General features: G+C 47.1%; 1 protein-coding gene across 4 annotated transcripts in view; it reads right to left on the reverse strand.

Moving 5' to 3' along the window:
- Positions 1 to 25,085, reverse strand: part of NGEF (neuronal guanine nucleotide exchange factor) — an 84,992-nt gene that overhangs the window by 25,852 nt on the left and 34,055 nt on the right. For 3 of the 4 annotated variants that reach the window (XM_059703564.1, XM_059703565.1, XM_059703563.1), the window contains exon 4: positions 2,352 to 2,494. In XM_059703564.1, the coding sequence (XP_059559547.1) occupies positions 2,352 to 2,494 (143 nt within the window). Of the gene's footprint in view, positions 1 to 2,351; positions 2,495 to 3,143; positions 3,416 to 25,085 lie in introns of those variants that run through there. The other variant, XM_059703566.1, reaches the window with a different exon arrangement.

Genomic DNA, 25,085 nt, shown 5'->3' on the forward strand with positions numbered 1-25,085 from the left:
GAAGGCTCAGTTCCCATCTCTCCTTATTAAAATGTTCTATACCTGACTGGCTGTGCTGCCCTGCACATGAGGGTAAGTTCCCAGCTCTTCTTCAAAGTCTTCAGTCATTCAAAATCTCACTTTCTGAACAGAATAACTTTGTTCCTTGAATCCTTCAAGTGGAAACTTCTAAGGGACAGAGAGTCTTATTTTTTTACTGAGCACCTTCTATGTGCCAAGCATTTATTAGGTGTCATAAACAACAGTAATACATGCACATACATGTACACACACACACACACACACACACGCCCAGAGTCGCAGGGTCCACCATCTATAATGATGGTTGTATACCATATCATGCATAATCCTGTCATGATTCTGTTCTGGCCTCTGTGGGATCCACTGCAAAGTCCAACACAGTGTCTGCCAAGTGCCCACATGGTCACTCCACCTCCTTCCCCACTCAGTTACACTGTGTGTTTAGGAACCTGTTGTCCTTTCCTGCTCCCTGGCAAAGAATTCACCTCATTCACAGAGCTAACAGCAGGTAGGGCTGGTGCAGGAATCTGTAAGGGAGACTGAGAAGAAGGCAGCAACAGCTCTGTGCTGCCACTCAACACATCTGCTGAGCACCTACTATGGATCTAGCTCAGGAGCCAGAAAAAGATAGTTACCATGTCAGTCTCGACTGTTTGGCACACGAGGAAACTGAGGGCAGAGATGGGCAGGCACCACAGCTCAGGGCCCCTGACTCCCAGCGTCAGGTCTATGCATTGGCTCAACAAGTCCAGCTGTCTCCAGGAGAGGAGTCTCCACATGCCCAGGGCACAGACAGGAGCCTCTCCCAGCCTCACTCGAGTTCCTTCCTAGTCATGGCATCAATCTGAGTCAAAGAGGGTCCCTTTCAAGAGGGTAGAAGTCTAGGCTTCCAGCATTTGCCACGGCAGAGGTGGCCCTCCTCATTAGGAAGGACACTGTGGCAGGGAGGTGGGAGAAAGGCGTTTTCAGGAGTCTGTTCTCAGATCAGCCCCTCTCCATTCCCCCTGCAAACAAAGGGAAAAGCCGCCGCCATCCCACCCGGCCTGACACTCAGGGGGCCTGCTGGAAACAAAATTTCTGGAGTCAGCAGCTTCACAGCATGCAGTGTGCACTCCACCCCCTCAGCTTTGCAAGGGCTCAGCTCCTCTCAGGGCTCAGTTTGGAAAACCCCTGCCAGGGAAGAGTGGGCCGCCCCCAAAGTCTCCCAAACGCAGGGTCTTCTGGGGCCACGGATGCTCCACTTCCACTCGAGACACCCCCTGTCTGTCTGAGCATTTGGGATGAAGGGCAATGATGATATCTAGGGAGCAAATTTTCCAAACCTAGAATTTCAATTGAACAAATAGACTGCTGCTCTGACAACACTGAAAAACAGAAGATTTTCTAAGCAGCCGGTACCATTTTCTGAATAAGGGAACCCACATGATGAGAACTAGTTTGATATTATTAGCAATTTTTGACTTTGAAGTGCAAGTGCTCAGGTACGTGGGACTCCTCAATCCACTTTCTGCATTCACAGGGCTTCAGCTGCAGCTGTGCCGAGCTGGACATAAATGGCTGCACCCCCCACCTCTCGGCCACGGTGCTGGACAGGCAGGTGGAACTAGGCTTCCTTAACCCAGGGGCTGGAGGGGGGTCCCCACTTTCTCTCTACTTTACCTGTCCCCTGTGCAAAGTCTGCCACTGCCTCCTCTTCCTGGATTGCACCCATGAGCCTGGCTCTCCCCAGAGGCACCCCCCCTTTTTTTTTTTTGCAGATTCTCTCTCTTTCCAGGTCTTCCTTCCCCAGATCTCGTCCTGGGCTCCCTCCTGCCTGGCCTAGCAGCACCTCACCCCTGGTCTTTCCCACAGAAGTGACAAGGGGCTGGGCAGGTAGACCTCTCCAGAGAGAGCAGGACAGAAATGCATTTGCTAAAGCCCAATTATGCAGCACGATTAAAATGGGGCAGTTTTGCCTCTAGAACCAGTTAGAATCAAACATGTCAAAACGTTCGCTAGGCCCAGCCCGCGTGGCTCAGTGGTTGAGCATGACCCAAGAACCAGGAGGTCACGGTTCAATTCCCCATCAGGGCACATGCCTGGGTGGCGAGCTTGGTCCCTAGTGTGGGGCGAGCTGGGGGCAGCCAATCAATGATTCTCTCTCATCATTGATCCCTCACTCTCCCTTCATCTCTGAAATCAATAAAAATATATTAAAAACAAACAACAACAAAAACGTCCCCTAGCCTCCTCACAGAAATGCAAGGGTATCTCAGTAGCAGGGGGACCCTCAGAGTCCACCAGGAGCCCACGTTTGCCCCGTGAAGCGCAGCCACCGCTCGAGTACCCACCTATTTGTTCGATGAGGTTCCTCCAGGAGTCGGCGGGAATGGGGTGGATCATCTGCAGGGCCTCCGTGAGTGTGGTGGGGCTGTCGGCCAGCGCTGGGCACTCCTCGGGCGTGGCCCCATTTCCCGGGGTGGAGGGTGACTCACTGCGAGAAAGAAGCAGGGGCAGGACCAGTTATTTTTAAGCAACGACACACCTCGGCTAGCTGGCGAGAGACGCGGCCGTGGCCAGCTGGACCCGCCCGGGACCGTCCAGGCGGGCCCCACAGGCCCTTTTTGTCACAGCACCAGGGCGCGACCGAGTGATTCATTCCCACACCAGCCAGTCCAAAACCTTCAGGTTTTCGGAGCTCGCGGGCAGGCGTCGGAAACTTGGCGCTCCCAGCTCTCTCCACGGCGGCGCCGCCCGGACGCCCCAACGGGTCCCGCGGCCAAGAGCCCAGCCCGCGCTGCGCACCCCGCGCCGCCCGCTGTCACCGGCCCCCAGTCCCTTTCTGGCTTGGGTCCTCCAGCCCCAGGGTCCCTCGACGTGGAGAAGGGGATGCCGAGCAAGACGCGCGCGCCCAGGGCGCCCCTGAGAGGGCGCGGGAGGCGGCCCGGGGCAGGGACAGGGACGTCAGCGGCCGGGCTGGGACTCATCACTAACCCCAGTCGGGTGCGGGCACGACAGGGGCCGGGGTGGAGTGAGGGACGACGGGGCCCACGGGGCAAAGGCCACGGGTGGTAGGGGGGCGCGAGCTGGGGCCAGAGGAACGCGGGGGCGACGCGCGGGTCCGGGCGCCGGCTAGTCCTCACCTGCCGGGCAGGTGTCCCGCCGCCGAGTCGCGCGTGTCGCTCTCCGAGGTGGAGCTGTCGTGGTCCACAGCGCAGGCGGCGCTGAAAGCTGCGGCCAGCAGCTCCATGGGGCCAGCGGCCGGCCGGCGCGGGGGCCGGGTCCAGGGGCGCGCTGGGGCCCGCAGCCCGGCCAGGGGCGAGGAGCGGGCTCAGGATCCGGGGCGCACGGCGCGCTGCTCGAGTCGGAGCTGCAGCCGCCGCTGCCGAGCGCTCCCGCGGGCGGGCGGGCGGGCGGGCGGGCGGGCGGACGCGCGCCTGGAGGATCCCGGGGTTGCCACGGCAACGGGGGAGGCGGGAGGGGCGCGCTCCGCGGGGGCGAGTCCAGGCGGCGCGAAGCGGGGAGCGGGGCTGGGCGCGACCCTGGCGGCGGACGCGGACCTCCCGCGGGGTTCGCGCCTCGCTCTTCTGCCGCCACGGCACCTGGCTCGGGGGTGAGGGGGAGGACAGGATGCGTGGGGGCCGGCGAACTGCGCCCTCCGCCTACCGCCCCCTCCTCGCCGCCTGGCCGGACCCCACCGGCTCGGGAGGAGAACTTGGAAGGTCCGGGCAAGGTGACCCTCTGCCCTTCGCGCCCTCGAACTTCCGCCCGGCGAGGCCGCACATCCTCTGCGGTCCCCCGCAGGGACCGGCCGGGAACCTGCCTCTGTCGCTCCGAGGGAGTCCGAGGCCGAGACTAGGGTCTTAGGGCGCCCCGGCACCTTGGCTACGGAGAGGGGGCTGGCGCAGAGTCTTCTTCCGGCGGGTCTGGCGGCCCCCCGCAGGCCCTGGCGGCCCGGGGTGGGTATGGTGGAGCTAGAGGGGGAGAGACAAAGTGCCCCAAACCTCCGCCCGGCGTCCCTGCTCCGTCACACTGACTCTTGGAATCTGCGCCTACGTGTTAGCTAGTTGAGTCCGCTTCTGGATACAGAAAGCAAATAAAAACGGAGCCCAGTGGAGTGTGCGTGATCCCGTGGCCCGCGGAAATCTGGAGGGATTTCATCCGATTGGCACACTGCCCGGTGTCCTTTCTGAGGCTGCGGGCCAGGGCCCGTGCGAGAGGGTACCTGTGGGCAGGGATGAGGCGTGCAGAGCGCAGGGGGCTCTAAATGTGTTTAAACGAACACAGTCCTTGTTTGGGGGATGCAGACACTGGTGGGAGGGTTTCAGTTAGCTTTACTAGGTTCCTTGGCCAGCCATCTAGAACATGGCAGTTGTGTAAAAGTTAGTTCCCTCTAGGGGCCAGAATGGACAGTTCCCATCTCCTCGTGCCCTTCAGGCCTCAGAATATCTTCGTGACAGCCATCTGGTCTCTTTTTCCAAGCCAAGCTCCTCCCTTCCTTGACTCTTTCCACATGTCTCCAGACAGACAGCCTCCTGTTGAGCTCTGCATTTCTATTTGCTCTCTGACCATCTCTTTCTGATGTGCCCTAAACACTCCACCAGGGCACTCACATCTCCCCATGCCGCCGGGAGGCCAGCAGAAGGTGAGAGCCGGCCTCCACTTCTCCTGCACCTCCTGTCACCTACATGTCAGCGCCTCACTGAGCCCCCTTGGTCCCCAGACCTTTAAAGCACGACCCCCATCCTTGGACCTGCCCCCACCCAGCTCATTCTCTCTCTGTCCCCTTTCTAAAATATGGGGCTGCTTTGGTCCCTCCCCTGCTTAACAACCTGCCTTGGAGTACCATCGCCTGCGGGGGGGGGGGGGGGCGGGGGGGGGCGGGGGGCAGCCTCCTGGCTCTGTAATGGGCTCTTCAGTTCCTTGCCAGCTTCCTAGAGCCACTGTCCTTGCTGACTCCTCTGAGGCTTTGGTTTCACACACTTTTCCAGGCTCGGGGCTCTCTGCTCCTGGGGCCAAGTAGTTCCTCTGGGGGGTGTGGGCGCACTGGGGCACCCCTCCCCCAGGCCCTTTCCTTTGTGTAGCCAGCAGCATTGGCTGACACTGTAAGTCACTTTTGCCAGTAGGACTGTTCTTACACGAAGCCACGGGCTCCTCCAGGCTGGGCACTATGATATCCTACTCATCTTTCATCAGGGTCCAAGGAAGAGCATGTGTGGCAATCACTAGAACCTCCTGCTTTGCACGGTTTCACCACCTCTCAGTCTGGGTGCAGCACTCAGTGAAGCTGTTACTTTCGCACTTTGCTGCACCAAGGGGAAAAGATTAAATTTTTTTTTAAATCAGAAAATATTCAAGTGAAATTACATTCAGGGTGGGCAAGAGTAGATTTATAGTTGTTTGTACAATTATTAATAAATAATAATACAAGAATAAACTGTGTTTTACATACTCACAACTGTTAGCCAACTGTGAGCATTAAGGTGAGCATAATAAAACCTTCCAGTTGAAAAATAAGCTAAAAATATCTTCCTAATTATAAAATCAGTTTAGAAAGTCACTGAGTTCTGAAGGCATATAACCTTAAGCTAAATTCCCCATGTTCTATTTTCTATCACATTTAGTGCTTATTAGGCAGGAAATTATAACATCTCCATTTAACTGACATTTTACTCACAATATACTTTATTCACAAAATGTAGATAAATTTTTCAAATATGCCTCATTAGCATATGGTCGGTGCTCTATAAGTATTTATTAAGGAAGTAATGGTATTTTTGTTCATTTGTTTGTTTTTTAAAATATATTTTTATTGGTTTCAGAGAGGAAGGGAGAGAGATAGAAACATCAATGATGAGAGAGAATCATTGATCGGCTGGCTCCTGCACGCCCCTTATTGGGGATAGAGCCAGCAACCTGGGTTCATAGATCGATGCTCAACCACTGAGCCATGCCAACCAGGTAGTAATGGTATGCTTTAAAAAATATTTAGTGTTAAAAAAAGGATCAGTGGATGGGAGAGAAAAGGAGGCATATATAATACTTCCCCCCCTTCCCGAAGGGAAGGGTTCTTGTCTGAAATAATTCAATTCCTTTAGCTTCTTAGTCCCACCCTCTTTCTGCCTATAAAGAATCTGCCATTTGGAGGGACTCAACGGAACACGCTTCCAGTTGTTGGATGGTATGTTGCCTGACTCATGAATCACTTAGTAAAGCCAATTAGATCTTCAAGTTTTTGAACATTAGTTATTTTATCTAAAGATTGTTTATTTTTTCCCTTTGAATTACAAAGAGTAAATGTTGGGGAAAAGTAGATTCTTATTTATATAGCCCTCTCAGGCTTCAGGAATCCTCATTTATAAAATGTTACCTTATTCTGAGGGAGAATTGCTAGAACCAGAGGGTTAAAATGGCAAGGTCACACAGCTGGCTAATGGCAGATTTTGGAAGAATATGCTATTAAGTCCAGACTGTGTTGTGTGGGATAAGGAACTGCACATTTCTATTTAATTTTTCTAAAGATTTTTAGGGTTACACGATCTGGCAACAGACAATCAAATGTTAAAATACATTTGTCTTCAGTCTAGTAGGAAAAAATGACATGGAATTGTTTTTTGTAGTGAGGCGATAATCCTCAAATATATATTGGAAACATCTAGAAACAGGTGCTTGATAACTTTTAATTAATTGCATCTTTCACATCCATAAACACCGTTTATTTTTATCACTCTCAGAAGACTTTTTTCAGTTGCTTTGAAAAATCAACAAACTCAAACCACATAGGCAGCCCCAGCAGTAAATCCATGGAAAGCTAGAAGAGAGCAATGAACCCCCAAAATCTAGGGAGCAAGTTAGGCAGGGACAAGATGTAGCCTCTCTCACCGAAGCTCCACCTGGAAACACACACTTGACGTTCACAAAGGTTTCTCCGTAAGGAGAGCGGTCCCAGGGAGACTTGTCCTGTTGTGCGGTTGGAAGTATTTTACTGGAGAGGGGGAGTGGATGTCTTTCCTTCGTTTCGATCATAAGGGTAATTTGTAAATGTGGGATTGTAACATTCTGTGGAAATAAGTTAAGCACAATTGGTTTAGCCCCGTGTAGTACAGAGCATTATTTGTGCCCAAGACAGGCCTGGGCTTTGCCCTGGACTCCTGGGAGGTGCTTTCTAAGCCGTCAGAATGTTATGTCTGGTAAGAGCATCTTTGCTGACCTGGGATCCTGGGGCCATACCAGAAAAGGTAGGGATTTGGGGCCATATGGTAATAGCTTAATCTCCAGAGGAGCTGAAGACTGAGGTCAGCCACCTGGGTGACCAACCAGTTCTAGCTGATCAGGCTCCAATAAAAACTCTGGACACGAAGGCTCAAGTGAGTTTCCCTGGTTGGCAATATCGTCACACATTGTTGCAGGAGAATGTTAGCACTGGCTACAGTACCACAGGGACAAGATAACCAGAAGCTCTGAGTAGACCTCTATGCATCTCTGCCCTTGGCTGATATAAATGTGCAGCCTTTCAGCCGTGGCTGATGTGGCTCAGTTGATTGGAGCATTGTCTCGTACACTGAAGGTCACAGGTTTGATTCCCTGTCAGGGCACATACCTAGGTTTTGGGTTACCCCATCAGGGCACATACTGGGACAAAGGGTAGCCATATCTTCAATTATGAGATGCAGACGATTGTATGGCCTTGATAGAAATGTATTCTCAAAACAGGCTCCCCCAAATAACTCATGGATAAGATGCTATAATGCTGGTGTGCTTATCTGAAACTGTGGGAAATGAGACAAAAGCCTGGGACTGTGGGTTTCTTTGGAATATCCCTAACCACGGAGTCTGAGACACACAGGGTTCAAGGATTATGAATTTTGACCAACAGAAGCATTCTGAAACAAGGGGGGATCTAAGGAAATATACTATTGAGGATAAAATGTGGAGAAAATTAGATGAAGAGTTGTCTGGGCACACATTCTTGACATTTTAGGTTGTGGCTATGGGAGTTCCTATACTCTTAGTTGGAATTCAAACTGTAAACGAACCAATAGCCCACTTCCTTCCACTTAGCTGATTCATTTTAAATCACCTTGTAAACTATACAGCTAGATCTAATTTAGTCCTATGTATAGGGAGTCCTATAATGTAGCACACAAGTAGAAAATGATATTATTATTAATTATTATTTAGGAAGCCTGCATTGAGCACTAAAATACATTCACTATTATAATGGAGAATGTATTGCCTTAACCATTAGCAAAACATACAAATGTAGCAAAACTGCTTATGGTATGGAATGAGAAAGAAAAGGATGTCCATTCATAAACAAAGTAGACTTGAAGAAACAGCACGTAGTTAAAATTAATAACTAGCTATTATTCACGTGTTGTTCCTTGAAAATTGCAAATACCTGGATTTTAGAGAAGTATTTTTCATAACAAGAAATAAGTAATAGGACAATATTGAAACAAATCCCTCACCCTTAACATCCAGTAGGAAGAATATTCTTTGTTGAGTCACTAGAACAAAGCATTCAAGGATGTAGGGTCCCATAAAAAGAGCAGTATGTCTTTGGTAGAGACCGATCGCTTCACGAGGGCCATCTGAGAAAGAGGGGCCCGTTCTGGGTCCTTGACTGCTCGTCATGTTGATGACAAGACCTGTCTTCCCAGGAATTCAAAGCTTTTAACCACTATTGCTACTTCTTTTTTTTTTTTTTTTATTAGTTAAGGTATTACAAATGTGTCCTCTTCCCCCCCATTAACCCCCAACCTCCCCCCCACACACAAACTCATGCTCCCATCCCCCCGTTGTCCATGTCCATTGGTTTGGCTTATATACATGTATACAAGTCCTTCTGTTGATCTCTTCCCCTTACCCCCGCCCTCCCCTACTTTCCTTCTGGGGATTGATAGCCTGATCGCTGTTTCTCAGTCTATGTTGTTCTCTATAATCCACAAATGAGTGAGATCATGTGGTATTTATCTTTCTCTGACTGGCTTATTTCACTTAGCATAATGCTCTCCAGTTCCATCCATGCTGTTGCAAAAGGCAAGAGTTCCTTTTTTTTTACCGCAGCATAGTATTCCATTGTGTATATGTACCACAGTTTTCTAATCCACTCATCTGCTGATGGGCACTTAGGCTGTTTCCAAATCTTAGCTATGGTGAATTGTGCTGCTATGAACATAGGGGTGCATATATCCTTTCTAATTGGCGTTTCTGGTTTCTTGGGATATATTCCTAGTAGTGGGATCACTGGGTCAAATGGGAGTTCCATTTTTAGTCTTCTGAGGTAGCTCCATACTGTTCTCCACAGTGGCTGCCCCAGTCTGCATTCCCACCAGCAGTGCAGAAGTGTTCCTTTTTCTCCACATCCTCTCCAACACTTGTTGTTTGTTGATTTGTTGATGATAGCCATTCTGACAGGTGTGAGATGATAACGCATTGTTGTTTTGATTTGCATCTCTCGTATAATTAGTGACTTTGAGCAGGTTTTCATATGTCTTTCGGCCTTCTGTATGTCCTCTTTCGAAAAGTGTCTATCTAGGTCCGTTGCCCATTTTTTTATTGGATTGTTTATCTTCCTTTTGTTAAGTTTCATGAGATCCCTGTAAATGTTGGAGATTAAACCCTTATCGGTGGTATCATTGCTAAATATGTTCTCCCATGTAGTGGGTCTTCTTGTTGTTTTGTTAAAATACCTAGGAATAAACTTAACTAAGGAGGTAAAAGACTTATATGCTGAAAACTACAGGACACTGAAAAAAGAGATAGAGGAAGACATAAACAGATGGAAGAATATACCGTGTTCATGGATTGGTAGAATCAACATCATCAAAATGTCTATACTACCCAAAGCAATTTATAGATTCAATGCAATCCCCATTAAATTACCAACGGCATATTTCACAAATCTAGAACGAACGTTCCAAAAATTCATCTGGAATAAAAAAAGACCCCGAATAGCTGCAGCAATCCTGAGAAAGAACAAAGTAGGTGGGATCTCAATACCAGATATCAAACTGTATTACAAAGCCACTGTTCTTAAAACAGCTTGGTACTGGCACAAGAACAGACATATAGATCAATGGAATAGAATAGAGACCCCAGAAATCGACCCAAACCACTATGCCCAATTAATATTCGACAAAGGAGGCAAGAGCATACAATGGAGTCAAGACAGTCTTTTCAATAAATGGTGTTGGGAAAATTGGACAGATACATGCAAAAGGATGAAACTAGATCACCAACTCACACCATACAAAAAAAAATAAACTCAAAATGGATAAAAGACTTAAAGGTAAGACGGGAAACCATAAAAATACTAGAGGAATCCACAGGCAGCGAAATCGCAAACATATGCCGAAGAAATTTCTTCTCTGATAATGCTCCTAGGGCAATGGAAACTAAAGAGAAAATAAACAAATGGGACTACATCAAAATAAAAAGCTTTTGCACAGCAAAGGAAACCATCAACAAAACAACAAGAAGACCCACTGCTACTTCTATTTTAAAGACTCTAACAAGGAAACCGGGGACCGCAGTGTAGAAATTAGCACCAAACAAATGAATATTATCCTAAAGAGAAAGCACAATCATTTCAAAAACATACCAAGTGCACAGCCATCAAAGAGGTTTAAAAATGAACAGGCTGTTAGCAAGGCTTGGAAACAGTCATTGGCCTCCGGGATGTGCGTGTAAATCGATAGGACCTTTCTGGAGGGTAGTCTGGACCACCCATACTGTAAATGTTCATACCTTTAGTGAAGAGATGCTACTTCTAGGAATATAAGAATCCATGGGGAAAACTAGCTACAAGATTGTTTATTACAGCGTTATTTATAATAGTGACATATTATGAGCAACCTGAATGCCCAATAATAGAAGATTGATTATTTAAATTATGACATATATCTAAAATGGAATATCACTAAAGTGACTTTTAACGTATTTAATAATCTGGAAAGATGTCCATAATGTATTGAATAGATAAGCAGATTCCCAAACTAAATGGTAGTATGATCTTATTTCATTTATAAATGATCTAATTTTGTTTATAAATAGATTTATCGAGATGGAAGTTTAAGCACACACATTTGAAAAAAGACTGGAAGAACGATCAGCAAAAACATCTCTCTGTACTTGCAGTTGATTAGTCGGAATCTGAGGGAATTTTCTTCTTTTTACTCAGATGTGTTAAAATTTTTTTCTACAATCAATGTGTCACTTATGTAATAAGGGGGAAGTTACTTCAAAAAACAATATCAGTCCCTTAATGTGCATAAATTTAGAACTGAGTTGAAAGCATTCACGTAACAGGAGGGAGCCCTAAGGAAATTGACGAATTGGGTTGAGCTGTTTTGTATTCTCTAGATTTACTTGCAAGGAAAAACACCTCAATTCGTTACATAAATCTATCTTTTCAAAAGCTCTTTAGTTTCCAAAGAATCACGAATTCAAATTTTATAGTACGCTAGAGGCCGGATGCATGAAATTTGTGCACTTGGAGGGGGGTCCCTCAGCCTGGCCTGCACCCTCTTGCAGTCCGGGAGCCCTCAGGGGATGCCATCAATCGGACATCCTTAGCGCTGCTGCGGAGGCGGGTGAGGCTCTCACCCCTGCTGCTTGCTCCCCCTGTGGGAGCACACTGACCACCAGGGGGCAGCTCCTGCATTGAGTGTCTGCCTCCTTGTGGTCAGTGTGCATCATAGCAACCAGTCATTCCACCGGTCAGTCAATTTGCACATTCGCCTTTTATTATATAGAATGACTTCCTGGCATCTCTAAAATTAAAGCATTTACCTGCTTTTCTAATTTGCCCAGTGATAAAAAAAGTTCTTTTCCAGAAATTCCCCCTTTCCTTTTATAAATTGACACATACAATTGCTAACCAGAATGCTTCTTCCTTTTCTATTGAAGTCAAGGTCCTGTTGAAGGAGTCATGACAGAATTCACTGCCTCCCATTAAAGGGAGGTCTCTCTCATACCACAAGCCCTTCTCATACCCCATCCCCCTCCAATAGCATGAAGACATCCCACCTATGCTGGCTCAAATATCACCTCCTCTGTGAAGCCCACCTCCTGTTCCAACCCATAGCTGGCTGCATTCCCTCCCTCTTGGGATCTCCATAGCCTTCCCCAGGGCTTCTCTTGGGACTTGATCACTTCCTGGAGGAGGAGGAGTTCGATTGATGTTGCCCCTCTGCCCGTGCGGGCAGAGAGCTTGCACATCCCCGAGGCTCAGGACATATTTGCCACGTGGAGGCGGAGTTGAAAGAGGCTTGAAAGCACAGACATTCCTTTGGTATCATCCTGGTGCCTCTGGGTAAATTACAGCCCAGAAACATCTCACAAGCCCTTTCCTTTTATTCCCTAAATACAAACCTCCTCTCCTTGCTACTCTTTTAAAAGGTGAGTGCACCTTCAGCTGAAGTACCATTATTAGCTGGGGGAAAAGAGTCAGGCTGCCAGCAAAGAAGTGTAATTTCTGTACCTCTTGACTGTTCAGCCCTCCCCCGAGCTGACCAGTGGATGTCTCTTTCCCTAATTTTAAACTTGTGTCTCATTTTTTCCATGCAGCGAAGATTGCATGCTAAGTGATTGCTATTTCTAAAACGTTGCTCAGCCTTTGGAGTGGCTTTTATTTGTCACAGTGAGCGGGATCTCTAGGCTGGTTTTTTCTCAGGCTCAGGGTAAAACAATGGTCCTTAATAGGTCTCTCTTTCCTGCCACGGGGGGATTTCATAAGGGTCTCAGAGGAGAGTCCAAAGCTCACAGAAATACATTCTTCCATTTGAAAATAGCACTTGTTCTCAAAAAAGAAAAAAAAAAAGAAAACGAAAGGAAGAAAGAGAAAAGAGGCTCTAACCTGTCACCAACTGAGTGTTTTCTCTAAGTGATGGATTCTTACCGGGAGGAGGAAACTCTTCTCGACAGAATGAGTCAGAGAAATGACAGAACCGAGTGGAAAATTTCCTTCCTGTTGAGAGCCCCTTAGAATACACCTTCCTTAACCCACGGCCCTCAGTTTCAGCACTTCACACGCTGTGCATCTCCATCGATTGTGTGCCTGTCTTTAGGATGGAGTGCTTTGTGTTTTCTGCATTGAAATACACTGTTATTAACCAAATTGAAAATATTCTGGGGAAACAGGCATTCATATACATTGCTGATGGGAAAGCAAAGTTGTCCAGCTTCAGATGGGGGGGGGGGGGGCGCGGGGATTTGACTATAACAGAACAGCATGTATGCAATGGACTGAATGTTTGTGTCTCCCCAAATTCTATGCTAAAATCCTTGGGCCTTGGGCCTTGGGAGGTGATTAGGTCAAGAGGGCAAAGCCCCCATGAATGGGATTAGTGCCCTTATTAAGGAGACCCCAGAGAAAGCCCTCACTTTGGTCTTGGATTTCACAGCCTCCAGAATCGTGGGAAATACCTTTGCTGTTCATAAGCCACCTAGTCTACCGTATTCTGTTAGAGCAGCCCAATCTGGCTAAGACAACATGCATTTACCCTTTGACCTAGCGATTCCATTTTCAAGAATTTACTCCAAAGACATCCTGAAACATGAAACAAGATATGTGCAAGGACATTAATTATGACATTATTATTTTTTTAATATATTTTTATTTTATTTACTTTTGTTAGTCCTCACCTGAGGTTATTTTTCCATTGGTTTTTAGAGAGTAGAAGGGAGGAGAGATAGAGAGAAAGGAACATCGATGTGAGAGAGACACATTGATTGGTTGCCTCCTGCACATGACCAGCCCAGGGCCAGGGATTGAGCCTATAAATGCCCTTGACTGGAATTGAATCTGAGGTCCTTCAGTCCTCGGGCTGACACTACCTACTGAGCCAAACCAGTTAGGGAAAAAAATAAATATTTTTTATTATTTATTTCAGAGAGAAAAAGGGAGAGGAAGAGAGAGACAGAAACATCAATGATGAGAATCATTGATTGCCTGTCTCCTGCACGCCCCCTATTGGGTATCGAGCCCACAACCTGGGCATCTGCTCTGATTGAGAATTGAACCATGACCTCCTGGTTTATAGGCTGACGCTCAACCACTGAATGTCATTGATAGCAAAATATTGGGAGGGCATTGATAGCAATGCCGGGTGGGCATTGATAACAAAATATTGGGAGCAAACTCCATACCCATCAAAGATTGGTTGACTAGACTATAAGATAGCCACATAATGGAGTCCTTTGTAGCCGGAGGATGAGGATGAGGGCAATGTCTGAATTGACACTGAGTGGTCCAGTGTTGGGATTAAAGAGCCTGTGCAGTATGTGAACTAAAGGAGGTGAAGTTATACAATTACTAGGGGCCCGGTGCACGAAATTCGTGCACTGGGTGTGGGGGGGGGGGAGTGTCCCTCAGCCCAGCCTGCCCCCTCTCACATACTGGGAGCCCTCAGGCGTTGACCCTCATCACCCTCCAATCGCCTGATCGGCCCCTTGCCCAGGCCTGATGCCTCCGCCAGAGGTGTCAGGCTTGGACAGGGGACCCCCATCTCCCCCTGATCACTGGCTCTGACCCCCGCCCAGGCCTGAGGCCTCTGGCCCAGGAATCATGCCTGGGCAGGGGACCCCCATCTCCCTCTGATCGCTTGCTCCAACCCCCGCCCAAGCCTGATGCCTCTGACCCAGGCTTCAGGCCTGGACAAGGGGACCATCATATCCCTCCAATCCCCGGCTCAGCCCCCCGCCCAGGCCTGATGCCTCGGCCAGAGGAGTTGACCCTCATCACCCTCCGATCACCAATCACCGGATCGGCCCTTTGACCAGGCCTGAGGCCTCCGGCAGAGGTGTCAGGCCTGGGCAGGGGACCCCCAGCTCCCTGCGGTTGCAGGCTCCACCCCTGCCCAGGCCTAACGCCTCTGGCCTAGGCGTCCGGCCCGGGCAGCGGGGACCCGCAGCTGCAGCGGCCCTGCGATCATGGGCTCCGCTTTAGGCCCAGGCAAGGGACCCCTAGCTCCCGGGACTGCCAGCTTCGACCATGCCCAGCTCCCATCGCTGGCTCCACCCCTACTTCCTGCTCTCACTGGCCAGGGCGGAAAAAGCTCCTGATTCTCTGATCATGGCTGGGGGGCAGGGCAAAGGCAGCCCCAGGGCCGCCTTTGCCCTGCCCCCCAGCTCTTAGCTCCCCCCTGGGTTTCCAATCACTGTCAGTGGCAGGGGGCTTCTTCCTGCTTTCCCTTTCGCCTCCCTGCATTGTGCCTACATATGCAAATTAACCGCCATCTTGTTGGCAGTTAACTGCCAATCTTAGTTGGCAGTTAACTGCCAATCTTAGTTGGCAGTTAACTGCCAATCATAGTTGGCAGTTAATTTGCATATAGCCCTGATTAGCCAATGAAAAGGGTATCGTCATACGCCAATTACCATTTTTCTCTTTTATTAGATAGGATACACACACTTTCCCTCCTGACAAGAAACAGAAGAAGGAAAAAAGAGAAACTAGTAAAGACGATTATTTCCCCAGTTAGGGTAGAAGGTAAGCCCTTTCTAAATGTACCTCTTAATATAGTTTTGACTTGCAAACCATGTAGGTGTTTTACATATTCAAATGATTTTTAAAAATCTAAAAGAATGGGGGGAGGGGAATCAAACCCTAGAGTTAAAAAAAAAACAAACCTGAAACAAGTGAACCTAATTATCAAATTCATAACATAACCACACAGAAAAAAATTTGGGTGGGGGCCTAACCCAGTAACTGGTGTCTTTATAAGAAGAGGGGGAATTTGGCCCTAGAGACTCAGAAACTAACAAACAGGAAAATGCTACTGAAGACGTTGGCAGAGGCTGGAGTGATGCATCTACTAGCTAAGGAATGCCAAGTGTTGCCAGCAACCACCAGAACCTAGGAGAGAGGCATGGGGCAAATCTGCTCCTACAGTCTTCAGGGAGACCTGCCAATGCTGGATTTTGGACTTCTCGTCTTCAGGTTTGTGAGAAAACAAATCCCTACTCTTTTTAAGCTGTCCAGTTTGTGGTACTTTGTTACAGCAGCCCTGGGAAACGAATACGCCAGATTCATTGTAGAATAGAGAAATAGACTACAGTACTGTATATTGATGTTGAGGGTCCTCACTGTTAGGAAATGGAGATGGAAACATGGAATGAGGAGAGTGAGGGGGACTGCTGTGTATTGGGTTGGAATCAAAGGTATTTGTATGAACTCACCCACATGTTTCTTAGCTCTGTCCACTGGAAAGTCTTGGAAGCAATGACCTTCCAGTATTAATGAGCACGTATAACCCCCAGATCTTGGATTCTAAATACTATTCTGCACTCAAAGGAACTAGGGCTCCTGGGAGAAATGGCTGACTCCAGATCTCGGATATAGAAAGTATAAGAAAAAGTATTTTTCTGTGTCAAAGGCAAAAAAAAAAAAGTGCTCAAAGGCAGGAAGGGATATATCAAAGGGACATAGGAAGCAGCTTAAAAGGGACATCTGCTGGCCAAATTTGTGACAATTTGGGTATCAAAAGGAATATGACAGTAATGGACTAAAACACATTGAACTAGACAACCACAAACCACCACCATGAATCCATAGTGATAATCACAACAAAACAAATAAAAAATCAATGAGGGTCATCTTCACAGGAGAGAAACCAATAAATAAAAGAAGGAGGGATATTACAACTCTCCCATTTTGCAATTCCCAATGTAATGGTTGTTTCAGGAAGGATCACCAGTGGATGTTAAAAGCCCTAATAGAAAGGTGAATAGAAAGAGGATATTTATATGATCTCAAACTATCACTTGTTAGTTGCAAAAAAGGAAAATTGTACCCTTACTTCAGAGCAACCTGGCAGTTTCTAAATTAACCAAATGCTGAAACTTAGCATCAGGAACAGTGGGCCGGCTGATATGAATGCCTCCTGATGGGGATACAGTTTGAAGTACACATCACCTGGATGCATCCTTGCTAGAAATGTTTATCTATTCAGCCTTTTGATTGGAATATTGAATCCATTTGCATTCAAAGTAATTGTTGATAGATAATGCACTTATTACCATTTATTATTCATATTTTTGACCCTTTTTATTTCTTTTTTTAAATGTTAATCTTTTAAAAATATTTAATTGATTTAAGAAAGGAAGAGAGAGGGAGAGAGAAATAGAAACATCAATGGTGAGAGAGAATAATTGATTGGCTGCCTCCTGCATGCCCCCTTCTGGGGCTCAAGCCCGAAATCTGGGCATATGCCCTGACCTGGAATCGAACCATGACCTCATGGTTCATAGGTTGATGGTCAACCACTGAGCCATGCTGGCCGTGCTTATTTCTTCTTCTTCTTAAAGAAGACCCTTTTACATTTCTTGTAATACTGGTTGGTGGTGATAAACTCTTAGCTTTTTCATATCTGGGAAGCTCTTTATCGGTCCTTCAATTCTAAATGATAGCTTTGTTGGGTAGGGTAATCTTGGTTGTAGGCCCTTACTTTTTATCACTTTCAATATTTGGTGCCAATCCTTTTGGGCCTGCAAAGTTTCTGTTGAGAAATCAGCTGATAACCTATGGAAGCTCTCCTGTAGGTAAATAACTGCTTTTTTTCTTGCTGCTTTTAAGATTCTCTCATTGTTTTTAATCTTTGACATTTTAATGATAATGTGTCTTGGTATAGGCCTATTTTGGCTCTTCTTGTCTGGTACTCTCTGCACTTCCTGGACTTGTATGTCTATTTTCTTCATCAATTGAGGGAAGTTTTCTGTCATTAGTTTTTCAAATAGGTTTTCAATTTCTTGCTCTCTCCTCTCCTTCTGGCTCCCCCATGATGCAAATGTTGGTACACTTGAAGTTGTTCCAGAGTCTCCTTATACTATCCTTATTTCTTTGGATTTTTTTCCCCCCTTTTTGCTGTTCTGATTAGGAGTTTTCTGCTTCCTTATCTTCTAAATCTCTGATTTGATCCTCTACTTCATCTACTCTACTGTTGATTCCCTGTAATGTATTCTTCACTTCAGTTAGTGTATGCTTCATTTCTGACTGGTTTTTTAGAGTGGTTTCCTTTTTATGCTGTTCTCACTATGTTTCTCGAGCATGCTATAACCATTGTTTTGAACTCTGTGTCTGGTAGTTTGCTTGCCTCCATTTTGTTTCGTTCTTTTACTGGAGACTTCTCCCGTTCTTTCATTTGGGACCTGTTTCTTAGTCTCCTCATTTTGGCTCCCTCCCTGTGTTTGTTTCTATGTATTCGGTAGAGCTGCTGTGTCTCCCAGTCTTGGTAGAGTGGCCTTATGTAGCAGGTGTCCTGTAGGGCCATGTGGCACAGCCTCCCAGTCACCTGAGCTGGGTGCTCCAGGTGTGCACTGTTCTGTTGTAGGCCGACCTTGATTGCTGTTGGCACATTACTGGGAGAGATTGGCCCAGGCTGATCAGCTGCGAGATGGCCGTGACCACAGAGGAGGAGCTGCTGCGCAGGGGCTGACCCCATGGAGCGATCTACAGATGGCTGCTACTTGTGCTGGGGTCGGAGGTGCCCAGGAGAGGCTAAGCTGTGAACTGAGGCTGGTTGCTGCTCTGCTAGTGCCAGGCCTGGGGCCACTTAGTGAGGGTAACGAACGGGGTAGCAGGGGCCAGATGCTGCATGTTTGAAAGATTTTAGGTAAGTCCAAAGCATGAACTAAAAGAGGTCGTTTGTATGGAGAAACCACTGGCAATGGTGTGGGTGGGCCTGCCAGCTGGGTGGGGTGGGCCTCAGGGAATCACCACGGTGAAGCCAAGAGCTCTGAGTCGGGAGGGGCTCAGCAAAAGGAAGCTTGGTCTCTGCCAGCACTTCTGTGTGGGGGAAAGCTGCTCCCCACCCCCAGCTCTCACCCTGAAGCCAGACAATTCACTTCCTCCCAGTATGTCCCCGGTCCCTTTTGAGTTGCTGCCCAGTGCTGGAGCTCAGAGGGATGAGTCCGAGTAAGTCTGTGTGTGTGCCCTTTAAGAGGAACACAGGGAATCTTAGCAGCCACATCTCCCTCAGCCTCAGTCCTCGCTGGTTTTATAGCCAGAAGTTATGGGGACTTCTCTTCTGGCACTGGAACCCTGGGCTGGGGCGCCTGGTGTGGCTGGGGTTGGACCCCAACAGTGTGGAGCTGGGACCCCTAGGACCTCCACAGGTGAGATATCCGTCCTGATTTTTATCAGCCACACGTGGGTATGGGCCAGCCAGTTCCAGGTGTCCACCCCTCCTAACCGTCAGTGGCTTCTTCTTTAAATCATTAATTGTAGGACTTCCATTCAGCCAGATTTCAGTCGGTTCTGAATGACGGTTGTTCTATAGTTTAGTTGTAATTTTAATGTGGCTGTGGGAGATTCCGAGTACTGAATTTACCTGCGTGACCTCTTGACCTGAAGCTGCAGGGTGTTTTAATAATTTATTGAATCTAGGTACAGGGTACATGGGAGTTCATTGTACTATTCTTTCCATTTTTCTATATGTTTAAAATTTTTAAAATAAATATTTGGGGAAAGGGAAAATAATATTTAGGAATACCTCATTTGGTTTAAAAGAAATGAAAAAATTAACAATAAAAAACAAACAACTGGGAAAGGACATTATGATTTAGAATTTTCTCAGTGACTTATGTATCTAAATAATTATCCTAATAAAATTATATTTTACAATGGCAAACAAAAAAGAGAAAGGTATAAACAACAAATTGAAATGCAGTCAGATGTAAGGTATAGAGTATTAAGTGTGGGATCCTTGCCAAGCTGGGAGCCCTGGGGTGCCAGCACCCTCAGGAATGTGAGCCCAGTTAGGCAAAACTTTTGTTCCCCTGTGTTCACTGCTGCATCCCCAGCCCCAGAGCAAAGCAGTGGCATATAAATAGCTTAGTGTTAAATATTTTTGTCCGATTTTTAATTTTTTTTTTTAGGATAGACTCTTGGTCAGAGATTAAGAGCATTTTTATTGCTTTTCACATATTTTATAAAATTACAAAAGGTGTCCAGCCAGTGTGGTTGAGCATTGACCTATGAACCAGGAGGTCATGGTTCAATTCCTGGGCAGGGCACATGCCTGGGTTGTGGGCTTGATCCCCAGTGTGAGGTATACAGGAAGCAGCCCATCTATGATTCTCTGTCATCATTGATGTTTCTATCTATCTCTCCCTCTCCCTTCCTCTCTGGAATCAATAAAAATATATTTTAAAATTACCAAAGTTTATAGTGGTTTACACCAAACCAGTATCTATCTCTGCACTCTTTCCAGTACTCAGATTAGAATTGTAAGCAATTTGCCAGTTTGATACACAAAAAATGATAAGTTGCTCTATTTTGCATTTCTTTACTAGTGGCCTTGATTTTTTGTTTATTTTATGAAAGTTTTGTATTCTTTCATGAATCATCTTTTCATGTCTTTTGCTTGTTTTAATTTTAGAATGTATATGTTCTTCTAACTGATTTGCAAATATGGTATGCAATGGTGTTTGTAGGAGTATATTTTTAGAACATGGCTCACTTTGTAGGTTTTCCTACCAAAATAGGAACCCTAAAATAAGTTATTTTAACTTATTTCTGAAGGGTATATGAATCAAAGTACCAGTGAGGGCTGACAGGTGCTCAGTGAGGGCAGTGGTTGGCTCTGCAGCCACTGGCCCCTGGACCCACCGTAGACGGGGACCTGGTGGTCAGAGAGGATCCTCTCAGGGTCCTTTGGTCCAGCTCCAAGACAGATGAACTGCAAGTTTATAGAAAGGACAAGCAGGGGCAGGCCTCTCTCCTTGGACCCGCCCTGTTCCAGGTCCACGTGGGCGGTGGGAGCTGGGGGCGGTTCCTCAGTCCTGACAGTTACTGTGATCTCAGGGCACTTTCAGGAGGTCCCCTCCCTCTGTAGACAGTTTGACCTGAAACGCACCATTAAAAGCAGACTTGCCTTGTCTGCCGGCTTAGTCTCTTTTCACTAACATATGATTGACTTCATCATGTGCAGCAGGAAAACGTGGAAGGAAGAACAGCTAACAAAGTTATAGCAACTGCCAACTGTTCAGTAATTACTTTATTCCAAGAGTGACTATTGAACATCCACTATCAACAGAGCCCCCATAGATGATCAGGCCTCAGCGCCTGCCGTAGCCTCCGGCTTGTGGTGGCTGCTACTAACTTAAAATGATCGTGACATGGGAATCCCAAAATGTCCGACAATGAAAAGCTGATAAAGTCTCTAAAAGGACTGTGCTCTTTGAGGGGACATTATTTCACCGTTATAGTCTCTGAAGGATTTATTTTATTCTTTTCCATAATAGAGGCCTAGCAAATAATTTTTGAAAAATTACATATTTAAAGTTGTAAACCTATATGTTCTTTGTTTAAAAGTTATCGTAATGAATGGAAGACTTTCTTTAAGAATCTGATAACTTTAAGGGGACATTTCTGTAACACAAGGGAGTGGTGTCAGGCAGAGCCCTAGCCTCAGCTGCACCTGCTAGGGGCTCTCGAACGGAAACAACCTCTTGGTATTGACGTCCTGTGACAAGGAAGCTAGAATTGTGTACTTTGGCAGTGGTGGGTCACTGCCTAAGGGCTATGTGGAATGTGTGTGTGTGTAGCGGGGGTGGGGGGGGGGGGTTGGTGGGGGCAGGTAAACTCGCAGGCATGGGAACAGGGGAAAGGAAGGTGGGATGAGAGGGGCCTGATGCCAAGCATTCTGTCCAGCCTCTGATGTGTATACATTTATAGAAGGTTCCCAATGTTTTAGTTATCTATTACTGTGCAACAAATGACCCTGAGACTTCACAGCTTATAGCCGCATTTGTCCTCTCACGTGGCGACCTCGGGTCAGGAGTCCTGTGGCTCAGGCTCAGGGTCTCACACGGGGCTGCAGCCCAGCTCAAGAAGCACAGTTTCTCGCCACCTGGGCCTCTCCTCGGGCTGCCTGCCGAGTGTCCGTCCTCATACGTGGATGACGGCTTCCCCAGAGCAAGGGATCCATGGGAGGCAGGAGCCCACTGCCTTTTGTGACCTTGCCTCCTGTGCACACACCGCCACATCTATTGTCAGTTAGAAGTGATCATGAAAACCAGCCCACGCTCCACGGGAGGGTGTGAGTTCTGGCGGCGGGGTCCCTGGGAGCCATCTGGGAGGCGGACTAGCACACGTTCCTTCAGCTTTCTTGCTTGCAAATTGCTGAGGGCAATAAGGGCTCCTGTCTCATTTGTGAAATTTGACATCCGCCAAAGCAAAGACTCCAACGTGGACAAAGACACTGGGCCCTTGCTGGGTCCTTCTGCTGTCCCTTTAGCTGTCTGCAGTGGGCTCATCACCCAGGCATGTCTAGGCACCGTCTTTAGACACCGCAGACTCTTTCTGTGAAACAAGGCACCTGGGATCTGATGTTCCGTCCTGTACCAAATCCAGCCGGCTCATTTCTTTGGCTCAAATACAGGTTCTTGGCTCTGTCTCCCCAGTCCAGGCATGCCAGCCTCCTCTTGGCAACCTGCGAAGGCCTGACTCCTGCCGCAGTAATTAAACTTGACCAAAATAGAGCATGCTATTACTCTACAGCGCGGAGTCCATCTGAATTTGGAGGTTTTATAGATGCATGATTGGTAGTGTTGGGCTTCGAGGTTGACAGCACTAACTCCCCACGCCAGAGAGAAAGAAGGAACTGGGGAGGTCTGACGCTCCCTCTCAGGGTACTGTGTGCTTGGCTGCTTTGGTGCGCCGCCACGGGGCCACATCTCCCCCTTTTCTTCTCTGTAGCCTGTGTCTCCCCTCCCTTGTTTCCTATATGCAATAGAAACCCAGTATGAGAAACAAGTCATTTCTCCCATGGGTGACATCCTCAACGGTATTGAGCATGACTATAGTCAGTGTAACAGGAACATTTGGGTGGGAGTTTTTTATGGCAGCTCTTAACATAAGCCAGAGATGGGATAGGGAGATGAAGCTCAGTGAGTGCAAGTTGGACAAAAGCACAACATGATAAAGACCAAGCACAGAGCCCTGTGGGAGCCTGGGGCAGTCCAGAGATAAACACCCAGACTACTGGGAGGATAGAAGGATGAATGGGTTTCAAGCCTTCAGCTGCCCTTCAGAGGGCTCACCTCAAGCAGGGACCTGGAAGGTGCATGCTTCCCACAGTGATTGAGGCAGGTCCTTAATAAGAACGCCAGAGCTCCATAGCTCAGTGGTAGAACGTCGACCTACGACCCAGGAGGTCATGGTTCCATCCCGGTCATGGCACATGCCCAGGTTGTGAGCTTGATCCCCAGTGTGGGACGTGTAGGAGGCATCCAATCAATGATTCTCCCTCCTCATTGATGTTTCTATCTCTCTCTCCCTCCACCTCTAAAATCAATAAAAAATATATATTTTTAAAAGAAGGCCAGAGGGATGCTAATGGAACTGAAACATGAATACAAACTCTAAGCACAATATATATGAATCATGTAGTATAAGAATTGCTAATATAGAAAGCCCTGGCTGATGTGGCTCTGTTGACTGGGCATTGTTCTATGCACCAAAAGGTTGCTGGTTTGATTCCCAGTCAGGGCACATGCCTGAGTTGCAGGATCAATCCCCGGTAGGAGATGTGCAGGAGGCATCCAAGCGGATGTTTTGCTCTCTCCCTTCCTCAGTAAAAATCAATAAAAATGTTTTTTAATAAAGAATTGTAAGAAATCCATTGATTTCTCACAAGTCTGCAGAGTAGGGTAATACTTATAAATTCCAGGAGCGTTTTTGCTGCTTGGCATTCACTTTATTTTCTTGAACATGCTTTCTCCACGTGGATGAAAAAGGGGTTTCTGGAAAAAAGAGACAAGTCCAGCCCTAGCTGGGATGGCTCAGTGGATAGAGTGTCAGCCTGAGGACTGAAGGGTTCAATTCCAGTCAAGGTCACATGCCCGGGCTGCGGGCTTGATCCCCAGTGTGGGGTGTGCAGGAGGTAGCCGATCAATGAGTCTCTCTCATCATTGATGTTTCTGTCTCTTCCTCCCTCTCCCTTCCTCTGTGAAATCAATAAAAATATGTTTTTTAAAAAAGAGAGAGACAAGTCCAGTGCTGGAAAGTAACCTCACAGGGTGTTTGGAACTTAAATTCCTTACTGGGCATGTCCTGGTGGGCAGTCATGAGCCAGGTCTGTAACTTCTTTAGTAAAATGTTTATTTGCCCTAAGCAAGTCCTGACCGTTGTTTCCATGCATCCAGGTTAACACACCTTTGAAATAACTGCCCTCAAGGGAGCACATAATCTTATTAACTGACCCATAATCCAGTCCCTGCTTTGCTTTCTCCCACCTCCATATAAGTGCATCTGGTACCTTTTTATTGATTAGTCACACTGAGATTGCCATGCTTTTCTAATGGTGGATTAGTTAACTTCATGGGTCAGTTACTATGAGGAAATAGTGTTATTTGTTGTGGAAGAGAAGGGGCCACATGTTACCCTGACAAGCTCAGGGAAGGCTGCGTGGCGGCCTTGCAAACTCAGAGACCTAAAGAAAGCACAAAGGATGGCCTGGAATTAAAACTTTTGAACTAAAACCAGTTTATGGCAGCTAGTCAGGTCGTAGATTAGATTCTTCCCTGACAAAAGTCAATCTTTACTTTAACTAAGCCCGTCCCTTGTCTTTTGCATCTAAGGTAACATATCTTTGGAATGTCAGGGTAACTTGTAACTTTCCTTTTTCTGGGCACAAGCCTCAGGGCACAACCAATGCACAGGGTGGAGACCACACATTCCCTCATTGTTATTGTGTTTATTGTTGACTGTTAACGATCCTATGCCCGCTTAAGTAAAGGAAGCATCATTTTACTTTTTTTCCAATCTCAGAGGTTTCCTTGCTTTCCTTTATCCCACCTCCCTAATCTATAACCAATGGATTCATGAACCCACTTATGTCTCCTCTTTTTATGGTAATTTATAAAAATAGGTGAAAAACCACCATTCTCTGGAGCATTATCTTAATTCGTTGGGATTCAGCTCCCTGGCAATTGTTGACAGTTTGGCTCAAATAAACTCACAACAATTTTTACAGGTTTGAATGTTTCTTATGTTAACACCAGTGGCCCAGTGCACTAGTCCCTCAGCCCAGCCTGCACCCTCTCCAATCTGGGACCCCTCGGGGATGTCCTATGAC

Source organism: Myotis daubentonii, chromosome 7 (assembly GCF_963259705.1).
Source record: "Myotis daubentonii chromosome 7, mMyoDau2.1, whole genome shotgun sequence".
NCBI lineage: Eukaryota > Metazoa > Chordata > Mammalia > Chiroptera > Vespertilionidae > Myotis > Myotis daubentonii.